We start from the raw sequence: 27,937 nt of genomic DNA, 5'->3' as shown, positions 1-27,937 counted from the left end.
TGATACTGATTGTGTGTTGAGGAGATAAAGATAACAGGGATCACCTGGGGAAGCCCATCTGCTCAAATCCTCAGAGCGCATAGCAGGACCCTACTCATAGGAGGGGAATGGGATAGGTTACTAGAATAGGACTCCAGGGAAAAGAACCAAAGCAGCACCCAGGTATATGGTCAGGAGTAGGACAAAGCAGAAAGAATGATTTGACCCTGTGCCTCATCGGCCTGGAGCTTGTTAGATCCTTCTCTCTCAGGTTAAGATCGATCATGGGAATAAATGAGTTATTTTTAGATACAGCTAACAGAAAACTCAACTCATATTGGCTAGGGAAATGAAAAATCTCATATATCAAGAACTCCAGGGCTCTAGGATTGGGTTTAACAGCTCAGTCCAACTTACGGAATGAACCCAAAGTTGATGAAATCTACTATACTGCTTGTGAATATAAATAAGAAAATACACAGAGGTTGGTAAATAAGCAGAGCCTGACATCTGTCTTACAGGAAAAGCATTGTAGATTCTCTGTGTCATATAATTATCTCACTACTGGCAAGTAATTAGCAGTCTTAGAGAAACTGTGTGATGGGTTCCTCCAAAAAAATAAAATATAAGTATCATAAGTTAGTGTTGAGTTGACACTCACACTCTTTGTTTCCTACTGCAGTGGAATCTTCTGTTTGCCTCTGAGGACTCCCATCTTTCTGGAGTTTTTTTAATCCACTTTTGGGTTTGCCCTATCTTGTCTGCATTCATATATCCAACCTCTTGCCTCTGATTGGATTTGTTAAACACCAGAATACTTTAATCATGAGTAACCATCTAGGGTATTTTCAGTAAATTCTATGGAAGGGAAATAGGATTACAGTTAGAGTAACATTTATAAATTCCAAAATTTTTTCTGGGGCTGCAACTCTTAGAAGTCTAGAGCTGGAAATGACCTCATTTTTAAGCTTTGTTCCCTCCATTTACCAATATGGAAACCAAAATGCTAAATATCCTGGTTAATTTTTAGCAGTTTCCACTAGAAATAAACCCATATGTTTGGAAATCCAAGAAATCAATGGGAAAAAATGAAATGGATATGTAACAGTTTGTAGGAAATGTTTCAAGAGATCTTATTCATGTAAAAGTTATTATAAACAAAAAGTTCAATAAGAGGGAAAATGAGCTGAGTGGTTTTAAACCTTAACACATGCTGACCATTTGATAAAATCATGAGTTCTCTGAATAATCACAAGGTTAATATTTATTTGACTTTGATAACTTTTAAAGATTGTCATGATTAAATAATTTCCAGTTCTGTTGACCATTTTTGTAGGACTAAGGCTCCCATTTGATTTGTTGGTTGGTTGTTTTTACCAGCTATCAGCCGAGAATTGCTCTCAGTTCCCAGAGGCCACCCTGTAGGCCCTCTTCAGGCAATTCACAACATGGATGTTTACATTCTTCAAAACAGAAGATCAGAACATCTCTCTGACTTCTTTGTCTCTAACCTTTAAACCCACTTCTAAGGGTTCTCCTTAGGTCAAGCCCACCCAGGGTAATCTCCCTTTGATTAACTCAAGTCATCTGAGTAGATACTTTACATCTGCAAAATTTCTTTACTTTGCTATGTAAAGTAACCAATCACAGAAATGATATCTTCATCATATTTTCAGGTCCTACTCAAACTCAAAAGGGGAGAGATTTATACAGGACATGTACATCAGGGGGCAGCAATCATGGGCACCATTTTAGAATTCCACCTACCATACCTCCTAGTGTGGCAGAAACCCTTCTCATCTCTCTAAATTCATTGCATTTGTTTGGAGTGTATATAATGTCTTGGTTTGGAGTGTGTCTGCATATCCTTATGCTTTGGTAACCTCACTATTTAAAATATACTGTTGACTATCTATAGATTTTTACACAAATAACTCCTCCTCATACTCTGATGAGAAAGTAGTGGCTCCCAAAATTTATTAGCCTTAGTTTATGTATGCTTAGAAAGGCAAAATTTAGACTCTTTAGAAACCAAATGCAAGTTCAAACTGCTGCAATTTTTGTAGCCTCTATCCTTCCATTTCTCCAGAATGTCTGAGTCCACATTTTTGTTCAATAAATAAATAATAGTGAACAAAATCTGTTTTGGAGAGAACAATAGCTCCTCACAGTCATTCAATTTCATTGTAGATACCTAAATTTTTTTGTTAGTAACAATATTGTGTAGGAAAGAATAGCACAAACTTCAGAGCAAAGCTAGTTGAAATCTCAGCTCTCTGCTTACTCACTATGAGACTTTGATCAAATTTACTTACTCTGCCCCAGTTTCCTCATCTGTAAAACAAATAATTCTTGTACTTGCTTCATCAGGTTGTAAAAGTTAAATAAGGTTAATATGAGTTCATAGCAGAGTGCCTGGCACATAGGAAGACTATACAAATGTTTGCTGTTATCATTGCTAACTGAATTTCTCCTGAGAACTTTGTCCTAAAATTAGAATATAGAAGAAGATTCCAATATGTTTTTATTTACAAATTTTTAAGACTGGATCATTGAGTATATTAAACATCTGTTCGATCCTTTTTTTTGGTAGTTTTGGCTAGTTTTAGTAGTCGACCCATACAGCCAGGAGTGGTGGCTCATGCCTGTAATCCCAGTACTTCGGGAGGCTGAAACAGGCAGAACACCTAAGGTCAGGAGTTTGAGACCAGCCTGGCCAACATGGCGAAACCCCATCTCTACTAAAAATACAAAATTGGCTGGACGTGGTGGCACAAGCCTGTAATCCAAGCTATTTGGGAGGCTGAGGCAGGAGAATCACTTGAACCTGGGAGGTGAAGGTTGCAGTGAGCTGAGATCGTGCCATTGCACTCCAGCCTGGGCCAAAAGAGTGAAACTCTGTCTCAAAAAAAGAAAGAAAAGAAAAGAAAAAAAAGAAAAGAAAAGAGAAAGTAATCAACACATATGGAAAAATTTAGGAACGAACCACTGACCAAACCTAAGGCATCTCCAAATCGAAGGGTAGTAATGAATATGCAAGTTTTTCTTGGTGAAACAGGTTGGTGTGGTTTATATATTCTGTTCATATTACTTAGTGTTTTTAATCATTCTATAACTTAACATCCTAAGGCCCTCATATACAGAAATTGCATTTATCTCTGATATGAAGAGATCATGGAATACAAAGTCACCTTGGCACAGGATCTTGTAATACCCAGTGGACTTAAATGTACAGAATTGGAAGGCAGAAGGCATGGGCTCCAATTCTGATGTGGGCTGCACTCTATGGTGAGACCTCAGCAGAATCATAATCACACAGTGAAGTGAAAATGAGGATGGGCTCCGGAGGCTTGACTCGGCAAGTCAGTTAACCTCCCTTAGCCTCAGTTTAATCAGATATAAAATGGGTATACTAATATCTACCCTTTCTACTTTTTGGAGTTATTGTGAGCATCACAACAAATATTCCATTTTATTGTCACTATATATTCAGAAGGTGTATCTGTCCCACTAGAGTCATTTCACTGTGGCTTAAAAAAAAGAATTGTAGCCTGATTTGAAAAAAAAAAAAAAAGTTGACATCCACCAAATGTTTATTGAACCGAGATGTTATTCACATGAAAAAATATATGTGAAAGTGTGATACAACATTAAGCAATGTCATAAAATCAGCCAAGTGTACTAGCAAGTGGCCACAGTGACCAAAGATGTGCTGATTAACAAAGAAGATTAAAGTAGCATAAAGAAATAAAATGTGGCCTTTTGAATATGACCTTGGACAATATAGTAACTTTGATGCATCAGCAAGCTCCAAGCCATCTGTGCCGTGATGTGCCAAGACAACAGCTTCTTGAGCAGCTTCCTCAGCATTATCTACATGTCACACTCAACATTAAAAGGCAAAACAAAATCAGCAAAAAATTGGGAAATGAAACTATCTCACTACCAACAAAGCTATGTTGCTGCTGTTCAACTCTCTGGAGCCAGACAAGTGTAGGGATAGGATGATTCTATAATTTTAAAGCTCCTGTAATGTGATGAGTTACAAAGAAACCAGGAAAACTTAAGCAGGCATTGAAAACATAGTGGTGATAGTGGTGATAGCACAGCTTCCAGCACATGGCAGAACTGTGGGTGACTGAGACATGTCAACCACAAACAGGCCAACTTTGAGGGCCACGTTTATTTCATAGTATCTGGCAGCAGAAATAGCTGAAGGAAAGCAGCTTGGCTAACAGATTGGTGCATATTCTTTAAGGAGCCACAGCTCAGAACTGTTCACCAGGCCCCACAAATACATTCACAACATTTAGAACAAAGATGTGAAACATTCAAAAGGGGCATTATTGAAAATAAACAGCAAAAGTCAATTCTGGAAAGGGTCACCTGGAAAATATTGCCCTGAAATAAACAGTATTAAACTAACAGTGCTATAACAAGTTATGAATATAGCTTCCTAGTAAAACTATATAAGGCTATATTTTTGTTTTGTTTTATATTAGGGAGAGTTTTGGGGTTTTGGGGAGTTTTTTTAGTATTTTAGGTTTGAGGGAGATTTTGCAAGAACAAAAGGAAAACTGAACGTAAAAGATGTTTTATTTAATACAGAAAATTGTATTTTTTATCTTTTACTTGTTTTTGAAAGGTAGCCAAAATCCAAACAAAGGACTGAGTTAATCTGGGGCAAAATAATAATATCATCAACTACTAGTTTTGAGCACAATATGCCAGGCACTGAGCTAGGTGTTTTACATGTATTATCTTATTTGTTACTCACATCATCCCTGTTAGAGAGAAAGCACTATTCCCGTTTGCAAGTCAAGAAACAGACTCGGAGAAGTGAATTTATCCAAGTCACATTGCTAATAAGTGATAAGGACTTTATTCTAATCCCTGGTTCTTGCCACTCACCATGAGGGTCTAAAGGGAGTGAAAAGAGAAGACAGGATGATGATGAAAACATGATAGGATGGAAATGAGAGCCATAAAAGAAGGAAAGAAGAGTATAGGAAAGGGAAAGGTAAGGAAGGAGACCAGGCATTGAGAAAGAGAAAGAATTCTTTAGACTGATTGGGCCCTTCAGAATGGTGATATTCTCAGTGACCATGATCATTCCGTATCATTTTAGCTGATGCTCTTTTGAGTCCTGTGGAACATCTTACCAGACAGGCCCACTTCCCACCTTATGTAGTACTTTCCGAGGGCTATTTCAAAGCAGAGGTTACACAAGAAATTTGCCATATGTCTTGACAGTTTCCAGGAGCTGGAAGGAAATCAGAATTGGATTATTTAAATTTAAATTTAAATGTATCCTCAATGTATGTGCTCTAACTGTATACTGGCTTTGCAAAAAAAAAAAAATCTGTAATTTTAATTCACAGGAAAGCAGATGGGATCTGTCATGGAGGGATAAAACACAAGAAACATGTCCAAATGTAAGAAAAACAGCTTTTTTCTTGTGCACCAATTTTACAGTACAAGTATCTGTCACTGTGTATACACAAGCTGTTATTCATAAAAGAAATATTTATTCAGCAAATACTGTGTGACTTTTATGTACTTAATGACCAGAAGGAGCCTAAAAAGTTGATACTATAATGAATAAATACCCACTTTAAAGATGAGAAAACCGAGGCTCAGAATATTAAACAACCGGAGGACACTGGCTAATAAGTAGCAGAACTGGAAGCAGCAGAGGTGATCTGAAGCAGCTGTGGCCAGAGAAGAAATCTAAGCTGTGATAAATAGTAGGAGGAGAAAAATGGGGCAAAAAATGCGAGTATAACATTATTTTAAGATGAAATCAAAGTGCATGTAGCATGAAAAGGGAGGGAAGAAAGGTCTTATAAATTTTTTGAGTAAAGAATGAAAATTACTGTATATACTTTATACCCTAAGGCTTGAATTAAGTAAGATTGTTTTTCTAATTTGCCCTTTTTATTTCTAATTTTGTGGGCTAAAATGACCCATTCAACTCAGCTGTTGGAATTAATCCTGTTTGTCCTGATGGTTTCTCTGAGTAATGCTAAGTTCCACACTGCAGGGTTAGTGTCTCAATGAAAGGTGGGTGTGTTATTTGGTCATTTTTTTTCCTCTTGGAAGTTAATTAAGTCAACATTAACCATGGCTATGTAACCACAGAATGGGCAGTTTCTTGAAGGCGCATGGTTTGGAAATTTTCCTGCAAAAACTCCCACTTCTATAGTTATATTTAGTGTTCTAACTGCCTGAATAGCTGGCTTGCTGTGGACCCATGTGTCAAGCCTGTTTGCAGCTGAATTTGTCTGCTTCAACGGAACCTCAGTGCCAAGAGTATGTGGTTCCCAATGGACAGCCTGCCGAGTTCAGCTTCTCATTTCTTCCCCAGAAATCTTCCTGGGGTTAGCATTGCCGATTTGATGCCGTATGGCCCTACAGTTCTCAAAACTGTTTACTTGATGTTTACAATCTTTTAAAAACTTGTCCATGTGCTTAACTCTGAAAGTAATGTAGTATCATCAACATGTGTGGTATGGACCTATCCTGATGACTGTTTGTATAGATGTGATTGAATTTTTTTAAGTACTGGCCATGCACAAAAGCTAGTTTTTGTTTTTTTGTTTTTTAATGTCAGTGCAGCTGTTTTAATTTAACAAAAAAAGAGAAGAAAAGAAAACCACAAACATTTTATCCTCTAAAACTTTAATTTTCAAAGACATAGGACATTTAAAGAGATGTAATGTTTCTGAAACTGGTATATATCCCTACTTCTGTTCTCCTCTAACTTTTAAGAATTAAATACAGTTCCTGAGTTGAGATGTTGCATAGTTACATACAAACTTTTCAAACCAAAATTTATGTTACTGCTCAACTCCTTGTAATCTTTGAAATGTTGTTATAATAGAAGCAGTAGCATTAGTAATAGAAACAAAAAGTAACTGTACATCTGTTCTCATGATCTCTCCCTAAGCTCAGTGAATTTTCCATGGACAAAGACAGCAGAGATGTCAAAAGGAAACAGTTGTGTTTTCCTGGGTTCACAGTAGCCCAACAAGTCATGGTAAATATTGTGTTTGCTCCTTATTTTATGCTGTAGCAACAGTTCCACTTCCTATTACATAGGAAAACCTATTCTGCTGTTAAAAAAAGGTCACTGAATGTATTTACTACAACATTAAGACCATTTTGTCCATGGAAATATTTTTTATTGTTCTGAGTCACTCCGGTTTGTGGAATTTTTACATGAGTTCCAGGACAAGGATGAGATGATATATTTATTTTACTTTGTATCCTCTTTAAATGTTTTTTGAATGCATGAATGTCAGGCTTGTTGTCAAAGTATTTCCATATTTTTATTACTTTAGAAGTAGCTCTGCTCTATTTTTGTCTCTTAAACTCTTCACTAACAATTCACACTGTGTACTCAGCATGCTGTATTTTGGCAGAACTACCTGCTTTGCCCAGTGTGATGTGATCTCTTGTTCCCTTAGCCCCTATTCAAGTCATCTCAATGTATGTCTTTACTATCCTAAAGGTTTTGCAGACCTTTGAAAACACTGAAATTGTTTTGTTGAGCTGCTGGAAGGACTTGAATTAAATTGTGAGCTTCAATTTGTTATGTTTCACATTCATTTCGTATATTAAAGTCAGCCTCAATAGAAGTGGTCCTTAATTCAATCCAGAATATCTCTGTGCTTTAGACATGCCCTGGAATCATAGAAATTCCTGAAATTTATTTTCAGATATTCATTGGTTTGATTGTAATTGTTGAACTTGTTAGTCACCTCTAAGGAACTAGGTTTTAAAAGATGGGTAATCATATTAACTGTTTGACTATAACTAACACAGTTTTGATTTACAGAGAAGCAATGGATGTTTTGACATTTTAGAAAATATTTGAATAGGAAACAATGATTGTCCTATGGGTTGAGATTTCAAGTTACGAGTTATTGATATTCCTTCCATGTATTATACTATGTGTGTACAATTCTGACTAAATGACTTACATAAGATTTAAAATGGAATCTTTCATTTCCTGGCAAGGGTAGGAGAATTGGGTGCTTTGCCTCCCACTTTCCTTGACTCATGTGCCCTAACTAGTCAGCCTCCAATAGTGTGCTAACTGGTCAGACTACAACAGTCTCCTAACTAGTCAGCCTCCAACAGTGCCCTAACTGGTTAGCCTCCAATAGTGTGCTAACTGGTCAGACTCCAGCAATATCCTAACTAGTCAGCCTCTAAAAATTGCCCTAACTTGTCAACCTCCAACAGTGGCCAAACTGGTCAGCCTCCAATGGTGCCTTAACTGGTTGTACTCCAACAGTGTCTTAACTAGTCAGCCTCCAACAGTATTGTAACTACTCAGCCTTTCTACAGAAAAAAAAATGACACTATATTGACTCAATCTTACACTAGAAGGGAACAAAATAAGCAATTTCTAAGAGATCATTTATTCTCTTACAAATGATCATGACTGGTCATACACTATATATTCACAAGGATGGATGTATATGAGTGTGGATGTGTGTGGGTGTGTGCACATGAGAGCATGATTTAGTATTCAGATGTTTTGGATGGTTTTTTCTTGTTAGGAAATTATAGTATATTAATCTGAATCATTTTATTTTCAACAGGTTGACATGATGAAAGAAGCATTAGAAAAACTTCAGCTCAATATAGTAGAGATGAAAGATGAAAATGCAACTTTAGATGGTGGAGATGTTTTATTCACAGGTATAGTTGTATTTATTTTTTCTATCCAAGCATATTTTTAATACTTGGTTTGTATTTACTTATTTTATTATAGTTTTTCGTGTGTTTTTTTGTTTGTTTTTGAGACAGAGTCTCACTGTCACCTAGGCTGCAGTGCAGTGGCACCATCTTGGCTTGCTGCAACCTCTGCCTCCTGGGTTCAAGCGATTCTCCTGCCTCAGCCTCCTGAGTAGTTGGGATTACAGGTGTGTGCCACCATGCCCATCTAATTTTTGTATTTCAGTAGAGATGGGATTTTACCATGTTGGCCAGGCTGGTCTCAAACTCCTGACCTCAGGTGACCCACCCACCTCCGCCTCCCAAAATACTAGGATTACTGGCATGAGCCACCGTGCCCGGCCTATTATAGTAGTTTTAATTACCAAAGTAATAGATGCTAAATGGAGGGAAATTGGAAAATACAGAAAAACACAATAAGAAAAAAAGACCTTCTATTCAAATATAATCACTTTAGTATTTAGTATATATGTCTTTTTAGTACTTCGTATGTATACATTTGCATATTTTTACAAGAACATTATTGGTATGTACATCACCACTGTGTATCTTGCTTCTACTTTATTCTTCTACAACGTGAATTTATAAGTTTTCCATTGTGTTACTGTATATCTGGTTTGTATTTAAAGGATTCTTAATTCAAGATTAGTGTCATTTACAATTTTCTTTCCAGATGGCAAGGTGGATTTAAATAATTTCTATGCAGATTGACTTGGCTTAATGCCAGATGAATAATAGCAGAACTCAACAAAATATGAACAGCTAATATTATTATTGATCTAACTGGAATCAGTTTTTACAATGTGTAATGTGGCTACTAAAGAAATAGTAATTTTAGCATTTAACCTTTTCAACTCATTTATCATATAATTAGTGTTGTATAAAATCATGTGTAAAATCCAGGTCCCCAAATTCATTCTGGTTATACTGATGAGCAAGATAATCAGTAGTAATTTTAATTTATAGTGAGAGTTTATTTTCCCAGACATGTCAGAGAATACATTTCACCTGTATAGCCCTGACAGCAAAGGCTGGTCCTCAGGGACTTAGGAATATAGCCCCAGGTGACCCACTGAAAGCATGAAGCTACTTGGAAGTCTACTATTTTGGCTGATGTGAATTTTATATTGAATCTCACATATACATATAGCCAAGATATAGCCATTTTTGTTTTAATATCAAAATAATGTTTTGCATTACTTACCTTTGGACATAATTAATGTTCCTGAAGAAGGAGTGTTTATTCTGTGACATTTAAGTAGTTCTTTGCTAAGTGTCACATACTGTAGCTATGGGTGAGGCCACCACGTTGCCCGCTCTGGGGGCACCATTCTTGTTAGGGATTGTATGAATAGTATGCCCTGGAGTTGTGTACTGCACCTGTGCTGCCACTGTCACATGCAGTGATCCATCTCTAGGGTTTGGTTTGCATGCCCATTGAACCCTGAGAACACAGAACAAGGAGTCAAGAAGGCCTACGCCACATTCTTAGCTCTGGGTGTGTCAAGCAGACTCAGGCATTCTTTGAATCTGCCTAGTAAGTTCCCCTTAGAATATTCTTTGTGTCTCCCATTGATGGCACTTTCATTCTTTTTGACAGTACAGAACAACAGCCTGTTTCTCTAACAAAATAGGCTTTTGTGAAAAGTGAGATGTGTAAATCACACTTCCTTACAATGTAACTCTTTTTTATCAGAGCATAGCCATGCAGTGAATAACTTATTGTAAGCAGGTACTGTTAACATTTGAAATATGGCTTAACCAAACTGTGTTCACAGCCATTTAGTTATTTTAGCAGCTGAGCCAAAAAGACCCCCTAAAATCTCCTCAGTGTGAAAGTGCAGCTTACACTAGGAATCTCTTCTTTTGGTCAAAGGTCTTTCCCTAGCATCTCAAGCCTAGTAGTTCTGACCTATCTTCAAAGTAGGTACTAAGCATTTAGGCTTGCCTTTGATACTACCTGTAGACTTTTATTTGTTGTATTCAATACTTAAGTTAATGTGTTAATAGTTACTTTGTTCAAAACTGAGATGATGTTGGGATATCTTTATGTCCTTGGCACCCCATTCACACCTAATGTGTGGTCCTGCCTTCTGTTTTCTACTTCTCACTTTTCTTCATCTCTTTTATTTTATTGTGGTTAAACATACATAACATTTGCCATTTTAACCATTATTAAGTGTACAATTCAAGGGGCATTAATTACATTCATAATGTTGTGCAACCATTACCACTCAATTTTTGGATTAGGAAGAGTTAGATAAGAAATAAGGTCTGTAACATTTTCTATGTGCTCTGTGTCCTCTTTCCTCTGTAATTCAAAGCCTCATTAATAATTAATCAGGAAATGGACAGAAGGAAAGCTGCTTTCCAAATCCTATTCCTGCTGGGAAATCTGTCAGTCAAGCAAGCAGCTACTGGCAAAAATTGTTTCAATCCCATTTCTCTTAAAAAGACAGCTACTTACCTCTATTTTATTTATTTTTGTGAAATACAGAATACATTTAAAAAGAGTTATAAAATGTTTATGTATAGTTTAAAGATCAATAATAAAATAAACACCTGGGTGTCCACCTCCTGACTTAAGAAATAGAACATTGCCAGGACCATAGACGACCCTGTGGGGTCCCCAGTGACAACCAGCCTCTCGCCCAGTCTCAAGTAACCACTGTCTTGAATTCTGTGTTAATGATTGCTTTGTTGTTCTTTCAGTTTTGCCTCCATGCATGTATTCCTAAAGTGTATGCTGTTTTAGTTTTGTCTTGTAGTTTTATAAAGCTACAAGATACCTTTATTAGAGTCACATTATATGAACTCTTAGGTGATTTTTCTACTTTTGATCTAAGTTGATGTGTGCTGCTATAGTTCATTTTCAATGTTGTGTAGTTCCCTGTGATAAGAATACACCATAATGTATGATTAATTTTACTGCTGATGTGTTTTTGGATGTTTTCCAGTTTTTGTCGATTATCTTCAGTGTTTCTATGTACATTCTTGTGTGTCTCCTGGGAACATATACAAGAGTTTCTCTAAAGTAAACACCTGGAAATGAATTTCAGGTGGTAAACTCTTTTTTGCATCACTGAAATGATTATATGATTTTCTTCTTGAATCCGTTGATGTGGTTAATTTCATTAATTCATTTTCTGATATTTGACCAGTCTTGCAATCCCAGCATTAAATCAAATTTGATCATGATTTATTATCTTTTTAACACAGTATTAAATTTTTTGTGGCCTATAATTTATATTTCTTGTTATCTTTGTCTGGTTTTGGTAAAAGAGTTATGTTAGCCTCATAGAACGTATTAAGGAATATTTCCTCTTTTTCTATTCTCTGGAATCAGTACTATTTGAATTATGTATTCCTTAAACTTTGGAAACAGGCTCTTGTGCCTTCTTTATGGAGAAATTTTAAACTGATTTAGTCGATTAATGATTATGTGACAATTTAGATTTTCCTGAGTCAGTTTTGATGAGTTCCATTTTCTAAGATTTTATCTATTTTAATTTTTCAAAATGTTGGGTATAAAGTTATTTATATTTTCTAATATCTGTTTAAGCTTCACAACTATAGCTATATTATCTTTTCATTGGTAATGTTAATTTATGCCTTCTTTCTTTCTTTGCCAGAAGGTTTGCTAATTTTATTAATCTTTTCAAAGGACCAGCTATTGGCTTGGTTGAACTCTTTCTCTTGAATGTTTCTTTTCTGTTTCTGTATTTCCTTCCTTCACATTTCTTTCTTTTTATTCTATTATCTTTTTTCTACATCTCAAGTTGGAATTTTATCTCATTAATTTTAGCCTTTCATCTTCTCTAATGTAAGCTTTTAAGGCTACGTAACTTGGCCTCCAAGTACTACTTTAGCAGACTCCTTCTTATTTTGATATGGATATTTTTGTTATTTAGTTTTTTAAAATGTTTTCTAATTTCTACTGTGATTTCATCTTTGATGCATTCAAAGGTAATGATGTTTTTTAAAAAAAACTTATTGGTCATTATTGCTAGTTGCTAGAACACTAACTCATTACTCTAATAATTTATATGTAAAAGAAAGACTCAAGCATTTAGCTTTTCTTTCCTTTATGAATTTTATTTCAAGTAGACCAAATACTTGAGGAGAGATTTTCTTTTTAGAGTTGCAGCCAGTAAATGCAGATTCCTAGTAAAAATAATGGATCTGTGTGATGATCAACAAATGATATTAAAACTGTTATGTGAAAGCTTGACAGGAAACTTTATACTGAGGGAATCAGGCTGATGCCACTTGAACCCACAGTAGTCCTGTTAAAAGATATATGAATGAGCATCTAATTAATGCCTGCTTACTGAAAATACAAAGGATAAGGGAAAAATTTAAATGCTAAGTTATAAGAGGAAGCAACCAGTCAAAGCAAGAATGTAGGATAGTCAGTAGGAAAATGGCCTGGTTTCTCCTATAAATGACAGAGACAGGAAGGGGAAAAACAAAAATGTGAATTGGCATAGAAGAAAATGACACAAAAGACATCAAAACTAATTTAGATGTCCATTCAGTATTTTAGTTGTTTCCATCAGGAAGATTATTTAGGAGATCTCATCCAACATACTCCCAGAGACAGAGGTCCAACTTACTTTGAAGAGATAAGCAGCATCCTTTTCTTTGTACTTTCCCATCACATCTTAGCCTTTGAACACCTTAGTCTTTTAAAATGGAAATGGTATGCATTCCACCCTAAAAATTTGTTATATACATAAATGTGGAAATTTTCATCCTCCCTTTATTTCTTGGAAAAGAATTCCACATGAAATGTGGGAAAACATATTCAGAGAGAAATCAGTATCTCTTTTTTTTTTTTTTTTTTTTTTGCCTTGGAGTATTATGTTTTTCTTAAAAGATTTTCTTAAAAGTTATAAATAAATTAATTTATAAACCTACTTTTATCTTGAAAGAATTAAGGAAACTTGACATTTTTTCATTGTAGCTATTTAATAAAGTACATAATACTTTTTTCAAGTAAAATACCTCTCCCTGAGTTAAATTTTGATCTTTATATAGTGAGTTTTCTTAAGGGTCAACACAATCATACCATTACCCAAAAAACTGTCAGCGTGCCCAAAAGATTCCTGTGTCTGCCAACAACATAAGCCCTTGGATATTGTCATAACATCACCTGACCTATGTCATTTGCCCCTTTATAAGGACATTATGAAGATTAAAGTTATAATGTTTATAAAATCTATCAAGCAATTCCTTCTGCATGGCTACTCTTCTTATACTTTACCATAATACTCTGAGGCAAAAAGATACTAATTTCTCTTTGACTATCTTTTCCACGTATTATGTGGGATTTCCGTAAATAAAGGGAAGATGAGAATTCCCACATTTATATATTGCCTAACTCCATACTATACTTATTTGCCTATAACTAAGAGACCATTTTTATCTAGTGCTTTGGCTTCTGAGTAGAAAAACTGCTGAATTTCAGAGAAGTCAAATAAGAAGGCAGTTTCGTCCTGCAGAAATGTTGTATTTAGTACATAGGTATCTTTTGATGTTTTGATTTCAACCATATGGATGTATAGTTTCAAAGACAGGGCTCTTAGAGGTCAGACCTGAAGACCAGTCAGCACTTAACTCACTTTCCCCAGAGTGTTTCCTCACATGATCATTTTATAAGAAAAGAATCCAAATTTATCAACAATGTCTAGTATTGTTCTTTTAGTGAAAAAAAAAAAAGGTAGTATAGTAAATTCTCACTTAACAATGTTGATAGGTTCGTGGAAACTGTGACTTTTAAGCGAAGTGAGATATAACAAAACCATTTTTACCATAGGCTAATATAAACAAGAGTTAAGTTCCTCTGGCATATTTCTAGTCACAAAAATATCACCCAGCTTCTAAATCAAGACCCAAACCACTTATAATATTAAACATTGAAATAAATGTCAGCCATATGCACATTTTTTTAAATTAATAAAAACAAGATAATTGCCCAATTTTTGGTCAATTAGTGAGTGACAGCAGTTGTGGTGGTGGTGGGTTAAATCAGGGAATAAATGTTTGCCAAACTAAAATTGTAAGGAGCTCCTCCTCCCACCACACAACTCAAAACAATCACAAATATGGTGGGCTCATTGAGCACTATCCTACAACATTGTTTATTGTTGTACATTTGTATGATTATTGGATACTTTATTACAATCATTTGTATCCATTCATTTTCTAACCCACTTCTTCCAGTTCAGGGTCATCAAGGGTGGCTGGAGGCTATACTGGAAGCTCAGGGTGCAAGGTGGCAACTCACCCTGGACAGGACACCGTCCCATCACGGCACACCCGCACACCCACACTTGCTCAGACTGGGACCCTGTAAACATGAAAATTCACCTGCTGTGCACAGCTGTGGGATGTGGGAGGCAACCCATGCAGGCCTAGAGAGAATGTACAAACTCCATGCAGACGATGGCCCCAGCCCAGAATTGATTTTTTCTTTTTCCTGATCAAAGTTGAACAAAATGATGTTATTTGAGGAACTGTTGTACTGTTAAATTGTCATTGCTATTACTTAATTTCTGATCAGAGATTACCAATGTGTTTAATTGTATTATTGCCTAAATAAAAATTTCATTCCTTATTGTGGTAAAATATACATAACATAAAATTTACCATTTTAACCATTTTTAAATGTACAGTTCAGAGGCATGAACATTCACAGTGTTAGGCAACCATCACCACCACGCATCTCCAGAACTTTTTCATCTTCCCAAACTGAAACTTCTATCCATTAAACCATAACTCCCCATTTACCCTTCCCCATGGCTCCTAGAAACCACCATCCTACTTTCTGCCCTTAAGAATTTGAAAAAGTTTATTCTTAAGGGCAGTAGTTTGAAATCATTTTTTGTCGTCTCTTTAGTGAAGCTGTCCTCTGTGGTAAGAGAAAACTATGTGATGCTTTAAAGTCATTATTTATAGATAAAAGAAATGATGTACAGTCCCTGGTGCCACCCGCTCACTATGTTCCATGACATCTATTATAGGCAGAGAATTTTTTGTGGGCCTTTCCAAAAGGACGAATCAACGAGGTGCTGAAATCTTGGCCGATACTTTTAAGGTAGGTAAAAGGTAGTTTATGCCTGGCACAAAGTAATTACTTAATAAATAATCATAGACCCATTGAATCAATATCATGAGTAATGGTGTTTATGCTTCACTGGCTTTGTACAATAATTCGTAATATTTGTACATTTACTAGAAGTTTTATAAGCTATAAAATTCAAATTCCTCAATAATTTGGCTTCATTGGGCTACCACAAGAACAACAAAGTTAGCATGGGCATCTTCTGTCTTCTTCCAATGTATAATTATACAGCCACCTGGCAGATGTTCCTGGAATAATCAACAACTTAAAAAAAAAATCTGGAAGGCCAGGTGTGATGGCTCACGCCTGTAATCCCAGCACTTTGGGAGGCCAAGACAGGAGGATTGCGTGAGCCCAGGAGTTCCAAACCAGCCTGGGCAACATGGCAAGGCCCTGTCTCAAAAAAAAAAAAAAAAAAAAAAAAATCTGGAAACCCAATGGACTCTGTTATGAAATACAGATTTTTTTAGATTGGAATCAGGGGTCCCCTGTGCTTGAGTGCCTTCTGTGTGCTGGAAACCGTGCTAGGTGTTGCACATACATCTTCTTAAGGTCCCTTTATTGATTATTAATAGATTGGCTCTCTGTACTGCATAGGAAGGGATATAACTCTCAAGATGCTCCATTCCCCATGAGGATGTGAGTCTCCAGCTGAGCTACTGTTTACACAGGATATTCAGATACACCCTCCCAGAGTAGCCCACTCCATAGATCAAACAGCCAGCAAAGATGTTGCAGCAGTCACACATCTGGTGACTCCGCTCCCTTCTTTTAACTAGCAATATCCAAACCTGTGGGTCCCAGTTTTTCTTCCAAATATTCAAGGTCCCTGACAGCCTTCAAGGAGTAGGTGTAGTTCAGGGAAGTTTTAAATCAGTTTTAGAATTATTCTGCAATACTAAACTGCTTGTTTTTCTATTGTCCATGTAGGACTATGCAGTCTCCACAGTGCCGGTGGCAGATGGCTTGCATTTGAAGAGTTTCTGCAGCATGGCTGGGCCTAACCTGATAGCAATTGGGTCTAGTGAATCTGCACAGAAGGCCCTTAAGGTAAATACAAAACTGTGCTCCTTCTAAATGCAGTGGGGGTGCCTGCCACAGGGTTTTTCACATTCTCTCTGCAGGGGGAGTAACAAGCAGGGTTGGCAGAGAGAGAACAGGCAGGTATTTGAGCTTCTGTGATGTGCACTATTGTGACCTCACATTCATTAGAAGCCAGGAACACCTAAGTGTAGGAAGAATTCTTCACTGGTGAACTGTTTTTAGTTACATACCAGATTTCCTAAAAAAAGTCATGATTCAAAATAATAAACACCAAACTCATCACCATTATCCCTCAGAGGAAAAGAGGGCATGCCACCAGATAGAGCTCCTTGTAATGTTTTCTCACTTAAGTTGGAGAGTTGGTACACAGGGTTTGTTATATTATTCTCATCCTTTTGTTGCATCTGGACTATTTCATAATAATCTTTTAGAAAGCCATGATTCAGAAGTACCTAAAAAGCTTAATTTCTTCATTTGCATTTGGAATAATAACATTTTAACACCGGAAATTTCCTCATTTTATAGATAGTAGACTTGCCAGAAGAAAATTAGACTTGCCCAGGTCACACAGCTAAATCAAGAGTGGAAGTCATTGATAAAGAAGATGACCTTCTGTTACAGTGCAGTGCTTTCCCTTTCCTTCTCTGTAACTTCAACTCTGTGAGATGATATAGACACCCAGTAAGGATAAAGACTGTGTCTGTTCTGCTCATCATTATGCTCCTTTGCACTTGGCCCACAGTGGGCCCTTAATAAATATCTGATGAAGGGATGAATAAATGAATGAGAGAGGTGGTATTATCTCCATTTTGCAGATGAGAAAACTAGATCAAGTGACTTGCCCCAGGTCATAGTGCTAATACTAAATGGTGGTCAGGACTGAAGCCCCTTCCTCTCAGCTGGTCCTGCATACCAGCATGCATGACTTACTAAAGGGCCAAAGCCGGAAGTTCCTTTTAGAGAGCAAATCTGTGAGCCCTGAGGCTCTTTCAGGTTTTTTCTCTTCTACCTCAGTGCCAAGCGTGGTTGTTTGGCTGGGAAGCAATCATTGCCTTGAGCTAAATTTCCCATCTGTATTATCTGCCACTCTTTCAGCTAGCTCACCTGGCCTTTCTTCCGCCTCTTCCCAAACTGTATCTTTGGTTCTGTTTCTAAGGCTTTTATTAATTGTTGCTGAACAATCTGTCTCAGAATTTGGTTTTTTATCGTGGTGGCTTTTGTTCGTTTACTTTAGAGAATGTCTTTTGTTCTGCTCCATCTGGAAGTTCATGTCAACTTCCTGTATATAAAAAAAGCTAGTGTCTTGAAAGAAAACATTTGATAAATGGTGTCACTCAGGAGGTCTAGGAAGATGGTTTTTCTCCTTAGGGACTGTGGTATCTATCCGTGGTAGCAAGGCTGGTCTGCATATGTCTGAGATCGATTATAAGATGAGAGGGTTTAAGCTGATCTATACCTTGCATTTGTGTGACTTAGCAGAACGAACTCCTTCTGGGTGGACCAACTAGAAAAAGTGGCCTTTTCTGCCATTCTGGGTAGACTAGGTCCCTAACTCAAATCGTTTGGTCCCTACCTCAGTAGGTCTCTAACTCAAATAGTCTAGCGAGACTAACACATAACAAAATAAAAGGTAATCAAATATGACTAATTAGCACTACGTTATATGATACAGGCCCTAACTGCTCTTCAAAGTTCAGAGGAAAAGGAGGAGCTCCCTGAGGCCTAGATATTCAGAGAAAGCTTTGTAGAGAAAATGAGACTAGATGTGAGTCTTGAGGGATGGATGGCATTTGACAGGGTAGAATTCAATAAGAGAAAGTTACAGGTGGGGACATGGCATAAGCAAAGACTGAGCAAAGCACATTCATGAGATGTGAGCAAACCAACTCAACTCATAAAGGAGTTTCTAGTGGGTTTCTAGAGGTACAAGTGGAAGGGGCAGGTGAGGTCTGAGGAAGTAGGAACTTAACAGTGAGGAAGACAAGATTATCACCGTGAGGGGGCAATCTGGGTCCCAGGAGGTCTTTGAGGAGAAAGCCCTGCATTGTTTCAGAGATGTTGGACCAACATTGGAAAAGGAAGATCCTGCAGTCAGAAAAGAGGACCACTGATGACCTAGGGGAAAAAAAACAAAAAACCCAAGCCCTAAGTCCTATTGCATGGCTTGGCAACTCACTCCTATTTCTCTCTTCATCTTTCCCTTCCCATGGTCAGATTCTCTCAGACCACATATCTTAAGGGCATCCTATGAAGACTTTATAGTCCTCCTCCCTGTAGAGTTCATTCAAGTTAGTGTTAATAATGATGTTCCTTTTCTACTTGTCAGAACCTATAAATAATCCTCAGTGGCTAGAAAGGCATTCACTGGAGATTGCATTTTCCATCAGCAAATGTACTGCCTAAACCACAGGCCTGTGGATTTGGTGACTGCCCACCTGCCATGTTTCTAGCATCAAAAATGTCCTGTTACCTTGTAGTGAAAATAAGAGGACAAACTGATCTGGAGAATAATGAGCTCTGCCTAAGGAAATAGTCACAGGTTGGAAATGGGTTGGGGAACCTCAGGTTTGGATGAACTCAGCTGCTTTATTTATTTGAGAGCAGTTTGGTTTCTATATTACAACCATCAATAAAATTAATAAGGGGGCAATTATTAATTGCTAACTACTAGCATAGAAATATAAATACTCCATGTTATTATAGACAGGCAGGAAGACAGATGAATAGATACAAATATATCACAAGTGATAAAAGTGTGATTGGTTGTGTTTTTCCCGTTTTACAGTTCAAAATACTGAGACCTGATGAAATAATCATTTTGAGTGGGATCTTACAGTTCCAGAAACAAGTTTCCTGAACCCTGATTCCCCGGCCTCAGTTGGCCACCCCACTCCATACTGAATCTTCTTTTTTATTTAGAAAACCTTTTCTAATTATTTTGCCATAGACTGATTCTAGCTGAGCTTGTCTGCTCCTTCCGTGTCTCTCCACCTACCTCCTGACTTTCCATTTTTTATTGGTATCCAGGATCTGAGCAGTCTCAGGAAAGGTGTGAGTTTGGTACCAGATATTTATTTTTTCCCTTGTAAACCTTCTTTCCTCTATAGAGAAGTCCCTGGCCACTTGAGCATCTCTTTAAAGGACATATTACTTAAACAGAGGTGAACTGTGCCTTCCTGTGCTACACACTGAAAGCTTGATTACTTCTCACCTCTGTCACTGCTCTTTGAGTACTTGGTTCCTTCAGAATCTACTTCTTACATATTTAGGTAAAGCTGAGAGCCCCAAGGGTTTCTGGGTAGTTTTATTGCATTTGAAATACTTTTTAATGGGTTGCAATCTACTCTTGGTTAATGAAGTAGATTCTTACGGAGATAATCATCTTGCCAGTCGAGATTATAGTAGATTTAATAGTGTGTGCATTGTATATTTAAATGAAATCATCTATCTAGGAAGAGTTTAGCAATTCTCAGCTAAAAAGCCCAGAACACATTCATTCATTCGTTCACTCATTCATTCATTCATTCATTTAAGATGGATTCTTACTCTGTTGCCTAGGCTGGAGAGCAGTGGCTTGATCATGGCTCACTGCAGTCTCCACCTCCCAGGTTCAAGAGATTCTCCTGCCTCAGCCTCCTGAGTAACTAGGATTACAGGCACCACGCCCAGCTAATTTTTGTATTTTTAGTAGAGATGGGGTTTCACCATGTTGCCCAGGCTGGTCTCGAACTCCTGACCTCAAGTGATCTGCCTGCCTCGGCCTCCCAAAGTGCTGGGATTATAGGCATGAGCCACCTCGCCTGGCCTCCAGAACACATTTAATACAGGGTACCAATCAAGGGAAAGAAGAAAGGAAGACATTATTACTGCATTTTACCATCCATATGGCAAAGTTACTAGAAGTTAGGTTGGTTTGAACAAATGCTAGATATCTAACAGCAAATCTGGTCCTAGAAATACTATTATTTAGGCCAAATTAGTTTTTAGAGCAACCTGCATTTTCTACAGTTTTTCTCCCGACTTCGCATCATCACCTTCATACCCCTCTACATGTAAAAAAGAACAATGTAAGACGAATTAATTCATACACAGGCATTAGACCTGTTTGTACTCTTCCATAAGGAATGTTTGCCTTCTCTAAGAGCTCCAGTTATTCCAAAGCTGGAAATGCTGCTCAAAAACATAATTTGAACAAAAGAAGCCAACTCCCAAAGAATACATATTCTAGTCTTTTATGCACAGAGTTAAACAAGAGGCAAAGCTACTACTCTCTACTGTTAGCTGTCAGAATAATATTTTAAGAAGAAGGGAGGCAGTCATGGTCCAGAGGGCCACTTTGTGTGTTATACTTTATATATTACACTTTGTATGTTATACTTTAATTTTTTAAAGTTTAGGAAAAATATATATGTTACATTGTTGGAAGTAGGCTATGATTGACTTACAGAAATAATTCTCCAATAACTAAGTGTGCCTAACTCCTGACCCCCTGCTTTACCATCTACATGATGCCTGTCTTTTCCATAGACTACTCTGTTTTTAATTTTTTTTAATTAAGGGGGAAAAAGACATAAGAAAGAGTAAATCTATACCACATCTCACCTTGTTCTTTTTCTAGATCCATCCCCAAAATTGCCTTGTTTTCCAAAAACCTGGATTAATTACATGCTATCTTCACAAGAGGATAGATTGTAATATCTGCCCTCAGGAGGGACTCATAGTAATTCTCAGTAATGATTTTTAACTTGACCTCCTTGGTAGCATTCACTCTTCCAGTCAATTGGAGAAAAAAAAATTTTCTTAAAGAAGGAAGGAAAGATGAAGGGAGGGAGGGGAGGAAGGATGAAGGGAAAGAAGGGAGGGAAGTCAGGGCAGGTGGTAACCTTTAGCTAAAACTTTCCTGAAGCTGTTCAGAGGAGGAAGCTGCTGACCCCACCTGGGAGGGACTGCAGCACTGACCAGCTGGGGGACTGTGCCATCTGCTGGCCGGGCAGCAGGAGGAGCATCCTCACCTTCCTAACCCCGTGGGAGAGGAGTTTTTTGTTGTTTTGTCTTGTTTTTGTTTTCATTTTTTTCATATATTACATTTGTATATGTTTATGGGATATAGCTATAGTTTTCTTTGGTGGACTTTTTTAAAATTAGTAATTCTGTTCTTTTGTATCACAATAAATTATTACCTAAAAATACTTTTAATAAAAATACTACAAGGACGTGGTAAGAAAATAATTATGAGATCACCACTCCATTTTTTGTGCCTTTGTCATGTAAATGGAGCTTAAATACAGTATGTGGTTTTTCAATAGACTTGTAATTTTAAATTAAAATCCTCACAATGCATCTCAATGGAAATGTCTTTTAGGTTTCTTATCTACTTCCTGAAATAACTAACTAACTGAGTTTGTAAGATTCCTTGAATGAAGACAAGAGCTGCTTTGTACCTCATTTAAATTGCATAGCACACAGCCTGGTTTTCTTTTGAATGACTAACTGTATAATAGAGATCACTCAGACTGTATTTCCTCTTGTTTTGACTCAGCTGCAGCATTGCTTTTATGTCCAAAAATGTCCATGTTATTTTATAGATGCATATAAAAATGAAGATGGAAAAACCCTTAATGTGTTTGGATTTTGTATGTTTTTTATTGCCTGGAATTTCCTTTAATGACAACTAGCAAAACCCAAAAGACAGAATGAGAACTAACTCATATCAGCAGGGTGATTGAAATGGAAAAATAAAGACTTCGCATATTTAGTTATGTATGTAGCCACAAGATTTTCCACTTTGGATCTCTGCTATGAAAGGCATACTGACAATCCCATTGTAGGTTTAATTTTGTCTTATTATCTGGCTGTTGTATTCACCAGCTCCACAAAACAATGATTTTTTAAATCTGCCATGCGTGTATTAAGAAATTAAAACACAAAACCAAATAGCCTCTGAATTTGTAACAACTGTTTATGCTCCCTTTCCTGGCAGCAGTGGCCTCATCTGACAATATTCCCAGAGCTGTATGCCAACAAGGCTAGGGTGGCCAGAATAAAATGTTTTGGCATAATAAGCCAATAAATAATTTGAAGCTATGACACCAAAACAGCCATGCTGAATTTTAGCATTAGTCCCAAGGCAGGAAGAAGGCAAACTTGGCCAAGTAGGAGAAAGGGAATAATGTGCTTTTTTTTTTTTTCTTTTGGGCTTTCAAGAAAATGTCGAAGGGGAAAAGGAAGAAATTATATTTAAAAGTGCTGTTCATCCTGTCCACTATATACTAGACCATCAAAAAGTATTAAACTGACTCTATAGGATATTGTAGGGGTAATCATCTGTTGGATGGTTGGCCACATAGCCTCATAAGGGGCCTTTCAATCCAAGACTCTAGCTTCTGAAAGAACAAGTCTGTAAGTGACCTTAAATTAGTGGTTCCTAGTGAGAGAGTGGTTTAAAGTCATCTGAGTAGCTTTCTGAAAACACTCTACCCTGGGTTTATCTCAGAAAATGCTCATGTTCTGAGTCTGGTATGGAACCCAGGCATCTGCATTTTTTAAAAGCTCCACAGGTGATTCTAATGCACAGGCCAAGTTGCGAGCCACTGCTTTCAAGGATACCTGCAACTTCCAAAAGTACCTAGCTTAGAATCCCGAATAATGTGCACCTGAAGAAGCCAACTTTTTTGTCATATAGATGCAAAATAACATATCCCGATTACATTATCAGTAAAAGTAAAGAAAATATTCAAATTAAAGCCATAGAAAGCTAGAAACTTCTTAGGTTTTTCCTGCCCAGAATTCAACATTGTATAAACTTGAAATATAATACCTAACTGGGTAATAATTTGGATGCCATGATTTAATCTATTTGACATGCTAAAATTCCTCATTAAAATATTCCAAGTTACCAAAATCACTAATGTTATCATTTTCTGAGAACAGGAAGCTTGCATTTGACTCATGTTTCCATACCTCCTCCCCCAACACACACACACACACACACACACACACACACACAGAAAAACCTAACAACAGGACCTGATCTTACTGTGTGAGAATATAGCCAAAAAGGGGGAAAAAAAGTTAAACGTCACACTATTACTGATATTAGAGAATACCTTACTTTTTAAAATAATCATATGTTGATTCTACTAAAGAAGCATAATTGCCTACAGGTTCAAAATGCCTATAAGGACAAAGCAGAGAACTTAGAATCCATTTCATGGATTGGCATTCTGGCTTTGCCTCCAGCTCTCCCTGTGTGACCCCTATCTCCTATACTCGTTCTCTTCTTGAAAAAACAAAGTTGAATCAGCCTCACTAGGAATTGAAAGTATTGTTTCTTCCCGTTGGAAATTTCATAACGGCCAGTCAAGGTGAAATACTGTGTCTTAAACCTAGGATACAGTGAACAACTACTTGGCAAAAAGTAGCAACCATATAATTATAAAGCACTAGCGGTAAGGATTATTTTAGAGTGGGCTTACTGTAGAATCTATTAATGTGATGTTGTCCTTTCAGTGCCTGGAAGTGATGGAACATCTGTTTTTTGGCGTTTTTTTTTTGGCTCTGTCACCCAGGATGGAGTTCAGTGGCGCAATCTCGGCTCACTGCAAGCTCCACCTCCCGGGTTCACGCCATTCTCCTGCCTCAACCTCCTGACTAGCTGGGACTACAGGCGCCTGCCACCACGCCCAGCTGATTTTTTGTATTTTTAGTAGAGACAGGGTTTCACCATGTTGGCCAGGATGGTCTCGATCTCCTGATCTCGTGATCCACCCACCTCGGCCTCCCAAAGTGCTGGGATTACAGGCGTGAGCCACCACACCCAGCCGGAACATCTTTGTATCTGTTTGTGCTTAGCAATGTTTTTATGCCTGTTTGAGGAAAACCACAGAAAGATTCCAACTTCATTCCATTTTCTTAGAAGAAGCTTCAGTTACATATATAACTATTCAGTTGGATATCTAAAAAACAATTTTCTAATTCATACATAAAACTAATAGGAAAAGTAGCTAAGATTTTCAAAACCTCTTATTACTGTCTCTTCTGCAAAAAGACTTTTAAAACAGCAATTGAAAAGACATCACAGTGGTAAGATTTACTGAGCAGCAACTATTAATATATGAAAGATACTATCCCAAGCACAAGGATACTGAGTCGGATGAGAAATGATCTCTGCCCTCAAGGCTGCTCCCATTTAGCTGGAGAAACAAGAGAGAACATTAAAAGATAAAAACTGTCACTGTGCAACACAACATAAGTTCCTAATAAATGGTTCAGGGTCCTAGGAGAGGTGGTAGGAGTTCTGGAGAGGGTGTGATCAACCAGAAGCAAGACTCCAAGTCTGAGTTCACCTAAATGAACGTAAGCCATAGTTGGCACAGAAGAGTGGTGGTTATTACAAACAGAACAATCTGGGGGAGTGTCTACAGTACAATCAAGAGACAATGGCTGGAATGGGGGCTGTATGCAGGGAAACAGAGAGAGAGAAGGTCAGAGATACAAGTTGGGGCTGCTTCAAATGATCTTGGCCAATGAAACTGGGGTTTTCTTATCTGTGGGCTGTGGGGAACAACACAGATATTTTTTAGCAGAGGAGTAGAAGCTGAAGGTGTTTTTTCAGAAAGATCTGTCTGGAACAGTTCCTGTAATGATGTAACAGGAATAAAGATTAGGAGTAATAAAACTAGCTGATGCCATTGCACAGCACAGTCTATGAATAAATGAGTGGAGGATCTGTACTAGGAAAGTAGCTGTGAAAGTGGAAAAGGCAGTGTGGAAAGTGAGGCCCACTTAGAGAAGTAACAGAACATCGTGACTGATGGACTTTAGAGGGAGAAAAAGGGACCAGATCAACACTTTGGCAGATAATTACAGAATTCCTGATCTGTGCCCCTGGGGACAGTGATGAACAAAATGACTTCAGAAATAACTACCACAATGGCGTGCCTTTCGTAGACTTTTTGGAAAAGAGTTTAAACTCTCCTTGTCACCATGAATTCAGCTCTCCTCATTCACAAAGTAACAAGCCATCAAAAATTGGTGGGCAAATATTGCTGGATTTCACTGACCTAGATTCACATTTTGGGAATGAAGCAGTACTCAGATATGACAGCAGCTCTGGTAGGCATCTGATGCCTAAGCTTGTAAGACACTAATGGGGTTGGCTTCCATTTCAGTTTCCATTGGCAGCAGTGGAATCAGTGCTCACTCAGGTCTGGAGTCTGTCCTTTATCCTTTTCCACTTATTTTCATGTGTTACTCTCTCTCAAGGCCCACCAAAAAAATCACCTTAAAAACATTTGCATGCCTTCCATCTCTAGCAGTGTCAGATTGTTTCTTGGCTGAATTGATCTGGCAAAAGACTCCAAAAAAAAAAAGGATGATTTCTGTCTCATGGGCTGAGATCGTACATCACAGCATGACCTGTGTGATACTCTCAGCCATGCCAACACCAGTACCTTTGGTGTTGAAGGGATTAGGAAACATGTCAGTTGAGCTGAAAGGAGGAGGGTTGTGAGTTTTAGGTTACTGTTTCTCTGTGGAAATCACATGTATTAAATGCCGTAGGTGTTGATAAGTATCCTATTGCTTGGCTGAAGGTTAATAAAGCATAGGGTGAAACATAGACACTAAATTAGAAGTAACATGTTGACCGTGAATTATTCTGCAGCCTCTGGGGAAAACTTCCCCACTACATGACACAATACTAGAATTTGGATCATCCTTAGAAATACTGACATGCAAAAGAAACACATTAAACTTGCTACCACCCTCCTGCAAAACCATCCCGCTACCATTACCCTGCTCTTAATCACTTACTGTTTTTCCCTGTTTTCATCTTTCAAAATGTTGTATTTGTCCAATAATCTTTAAGAATATTTCTAAATCTCATTTTCTCAATTATGGTTCTGTTGCTGCTGCTGGGTCCCCATATTACTCACCACACTATCTGTCTGCAAATGTTCAAGGCAGCTTTGGAGATAGATTACAACAGCCATTCCCTTTATCTCATCCTGAAGTGGGACCAAGTTTAAACCTGTGACCACATACTCAGAGGTGACTCACCGTTATAGGGTTCCAAAAACAACAACAACAGAAAACAATTTAGGAGCTAAATGAAAAGTGCTGAATCTATCACAGGTTTTGTATGTTTTCTAACCACTCATTTCTTTTTTATCCACACCCTGGCAAACGATAAGAACTCAATAAAGTTCAGCTACTACCAGTCATATTATCAATAGCAATAACAATACGTGTTAGGTGTGAAGATCATATATATATATATATATATATATATACACACACACACACACACACACACACATGTATACACACATACACACACACACACCACACACACACATATATATATATTTTTTTCTTTTTTTGAGACGGAGTCTTGCTCTGTCACCCAGGCTGGAGTACAATGGCACAATCTTAGCTAACTGCAACCTCTGCCTCCCGGGTTCAAGCAATTCTTCAGCCTCCTGAGTAGCTGGGATTACAGGCACGTGCCACCATGCCCAGCTAATTTTCTTATTTCTTTTTTTTTTTTTTTTTTTTTTAGTAGAGATGGGGTTCCCCATGTTGGCCAGGCTGGTCTTGAACTCCTGACCTCAAATGATCCCCCACCTCAGCCTCCCAAAGTGCTGGAATTACAGGCATGAGCCACCACACCCAGCCAGATCATATTAATTTGAATAGTGTAAGTTAGTGGTCCTCAAACTTTAATGTACCCAAGAATCACACACAGTACACATTTAAAATGTACATCCCATTCCTGGGGCTCACAGCAAGAAATTCTGATTCAGCAAGACTGGGAACCATGGCGTGACTCTGATGCAGGTAATCCATATACTGTGAGAACACTGGCTCTGTCTGGAGTTCACCAGATATCAGTTCCTACATGAGGGCAGGGAGAGAAAATCTATTCCTAAATTGTTATGTCCTTGAACAGAAAATGTCACCTAAAATCATTCAGAATAATATCGTATTGAGTAAAATACCTGGCACGTTAGAGAAATAGCTCTCATATGAAGGAAAATC

General features: G+C 37.6%; 1 protein-coding gene across 2 annotated transcripts in view; it reads left to right on the top strand.

Moving 5' to 3' along the window:
* Positions 1 to 27,937, top strand: part of DDAH1 (dimethylarginine dimethylaminohydrolase 1) — a 142,996-nt gene that overhangs the window by 95,180 nt on the left and 19,879 nt on the right. For both annotated transcript variants that reach the window (XM_033225463.1, XM_033225464.1), the window contains exons 2-4: positions 8,592 to 8,691; positions 15,753 to 15,826; positions 16,784 to 16,903. In XM_033225463.1, the coding sequence (XP_033081354.1) occupies positions 8,592 to 8,691; positions 15,753 to 15,826; positions 16,784 to 16,903 (294 nt within the window). The remainder of the gene's footprint in view (positions 1 to 8,591; positions 8,692 to 15,752; positions 15,827 to 16,783; positions 16,904 to 27,937) is intronic.

This window comes from Trachypithecus francoisi, unplaced genomic scaffold (assembly GCF_009764315.1).
Source record: "Trachypithecus francoisi isolate TF-2019V2 unplaced genomic scaffold, Tfra_2.0 Lachesis_group12, whole genome shotgun sequence".
In the NCBI taxonomy this organism is placed as follows: domain Eukaryota; kingdom Metazoa; phylum Chordata; class Mammalia; order Primates; family Cercopithecidae; genus Trachypithecus; species Trachypithecus francoisi.
Note: the sequence above shows the minus strand (reverse complement) of the source record. Positions and strands in the feature narration are given on the sequence as shown.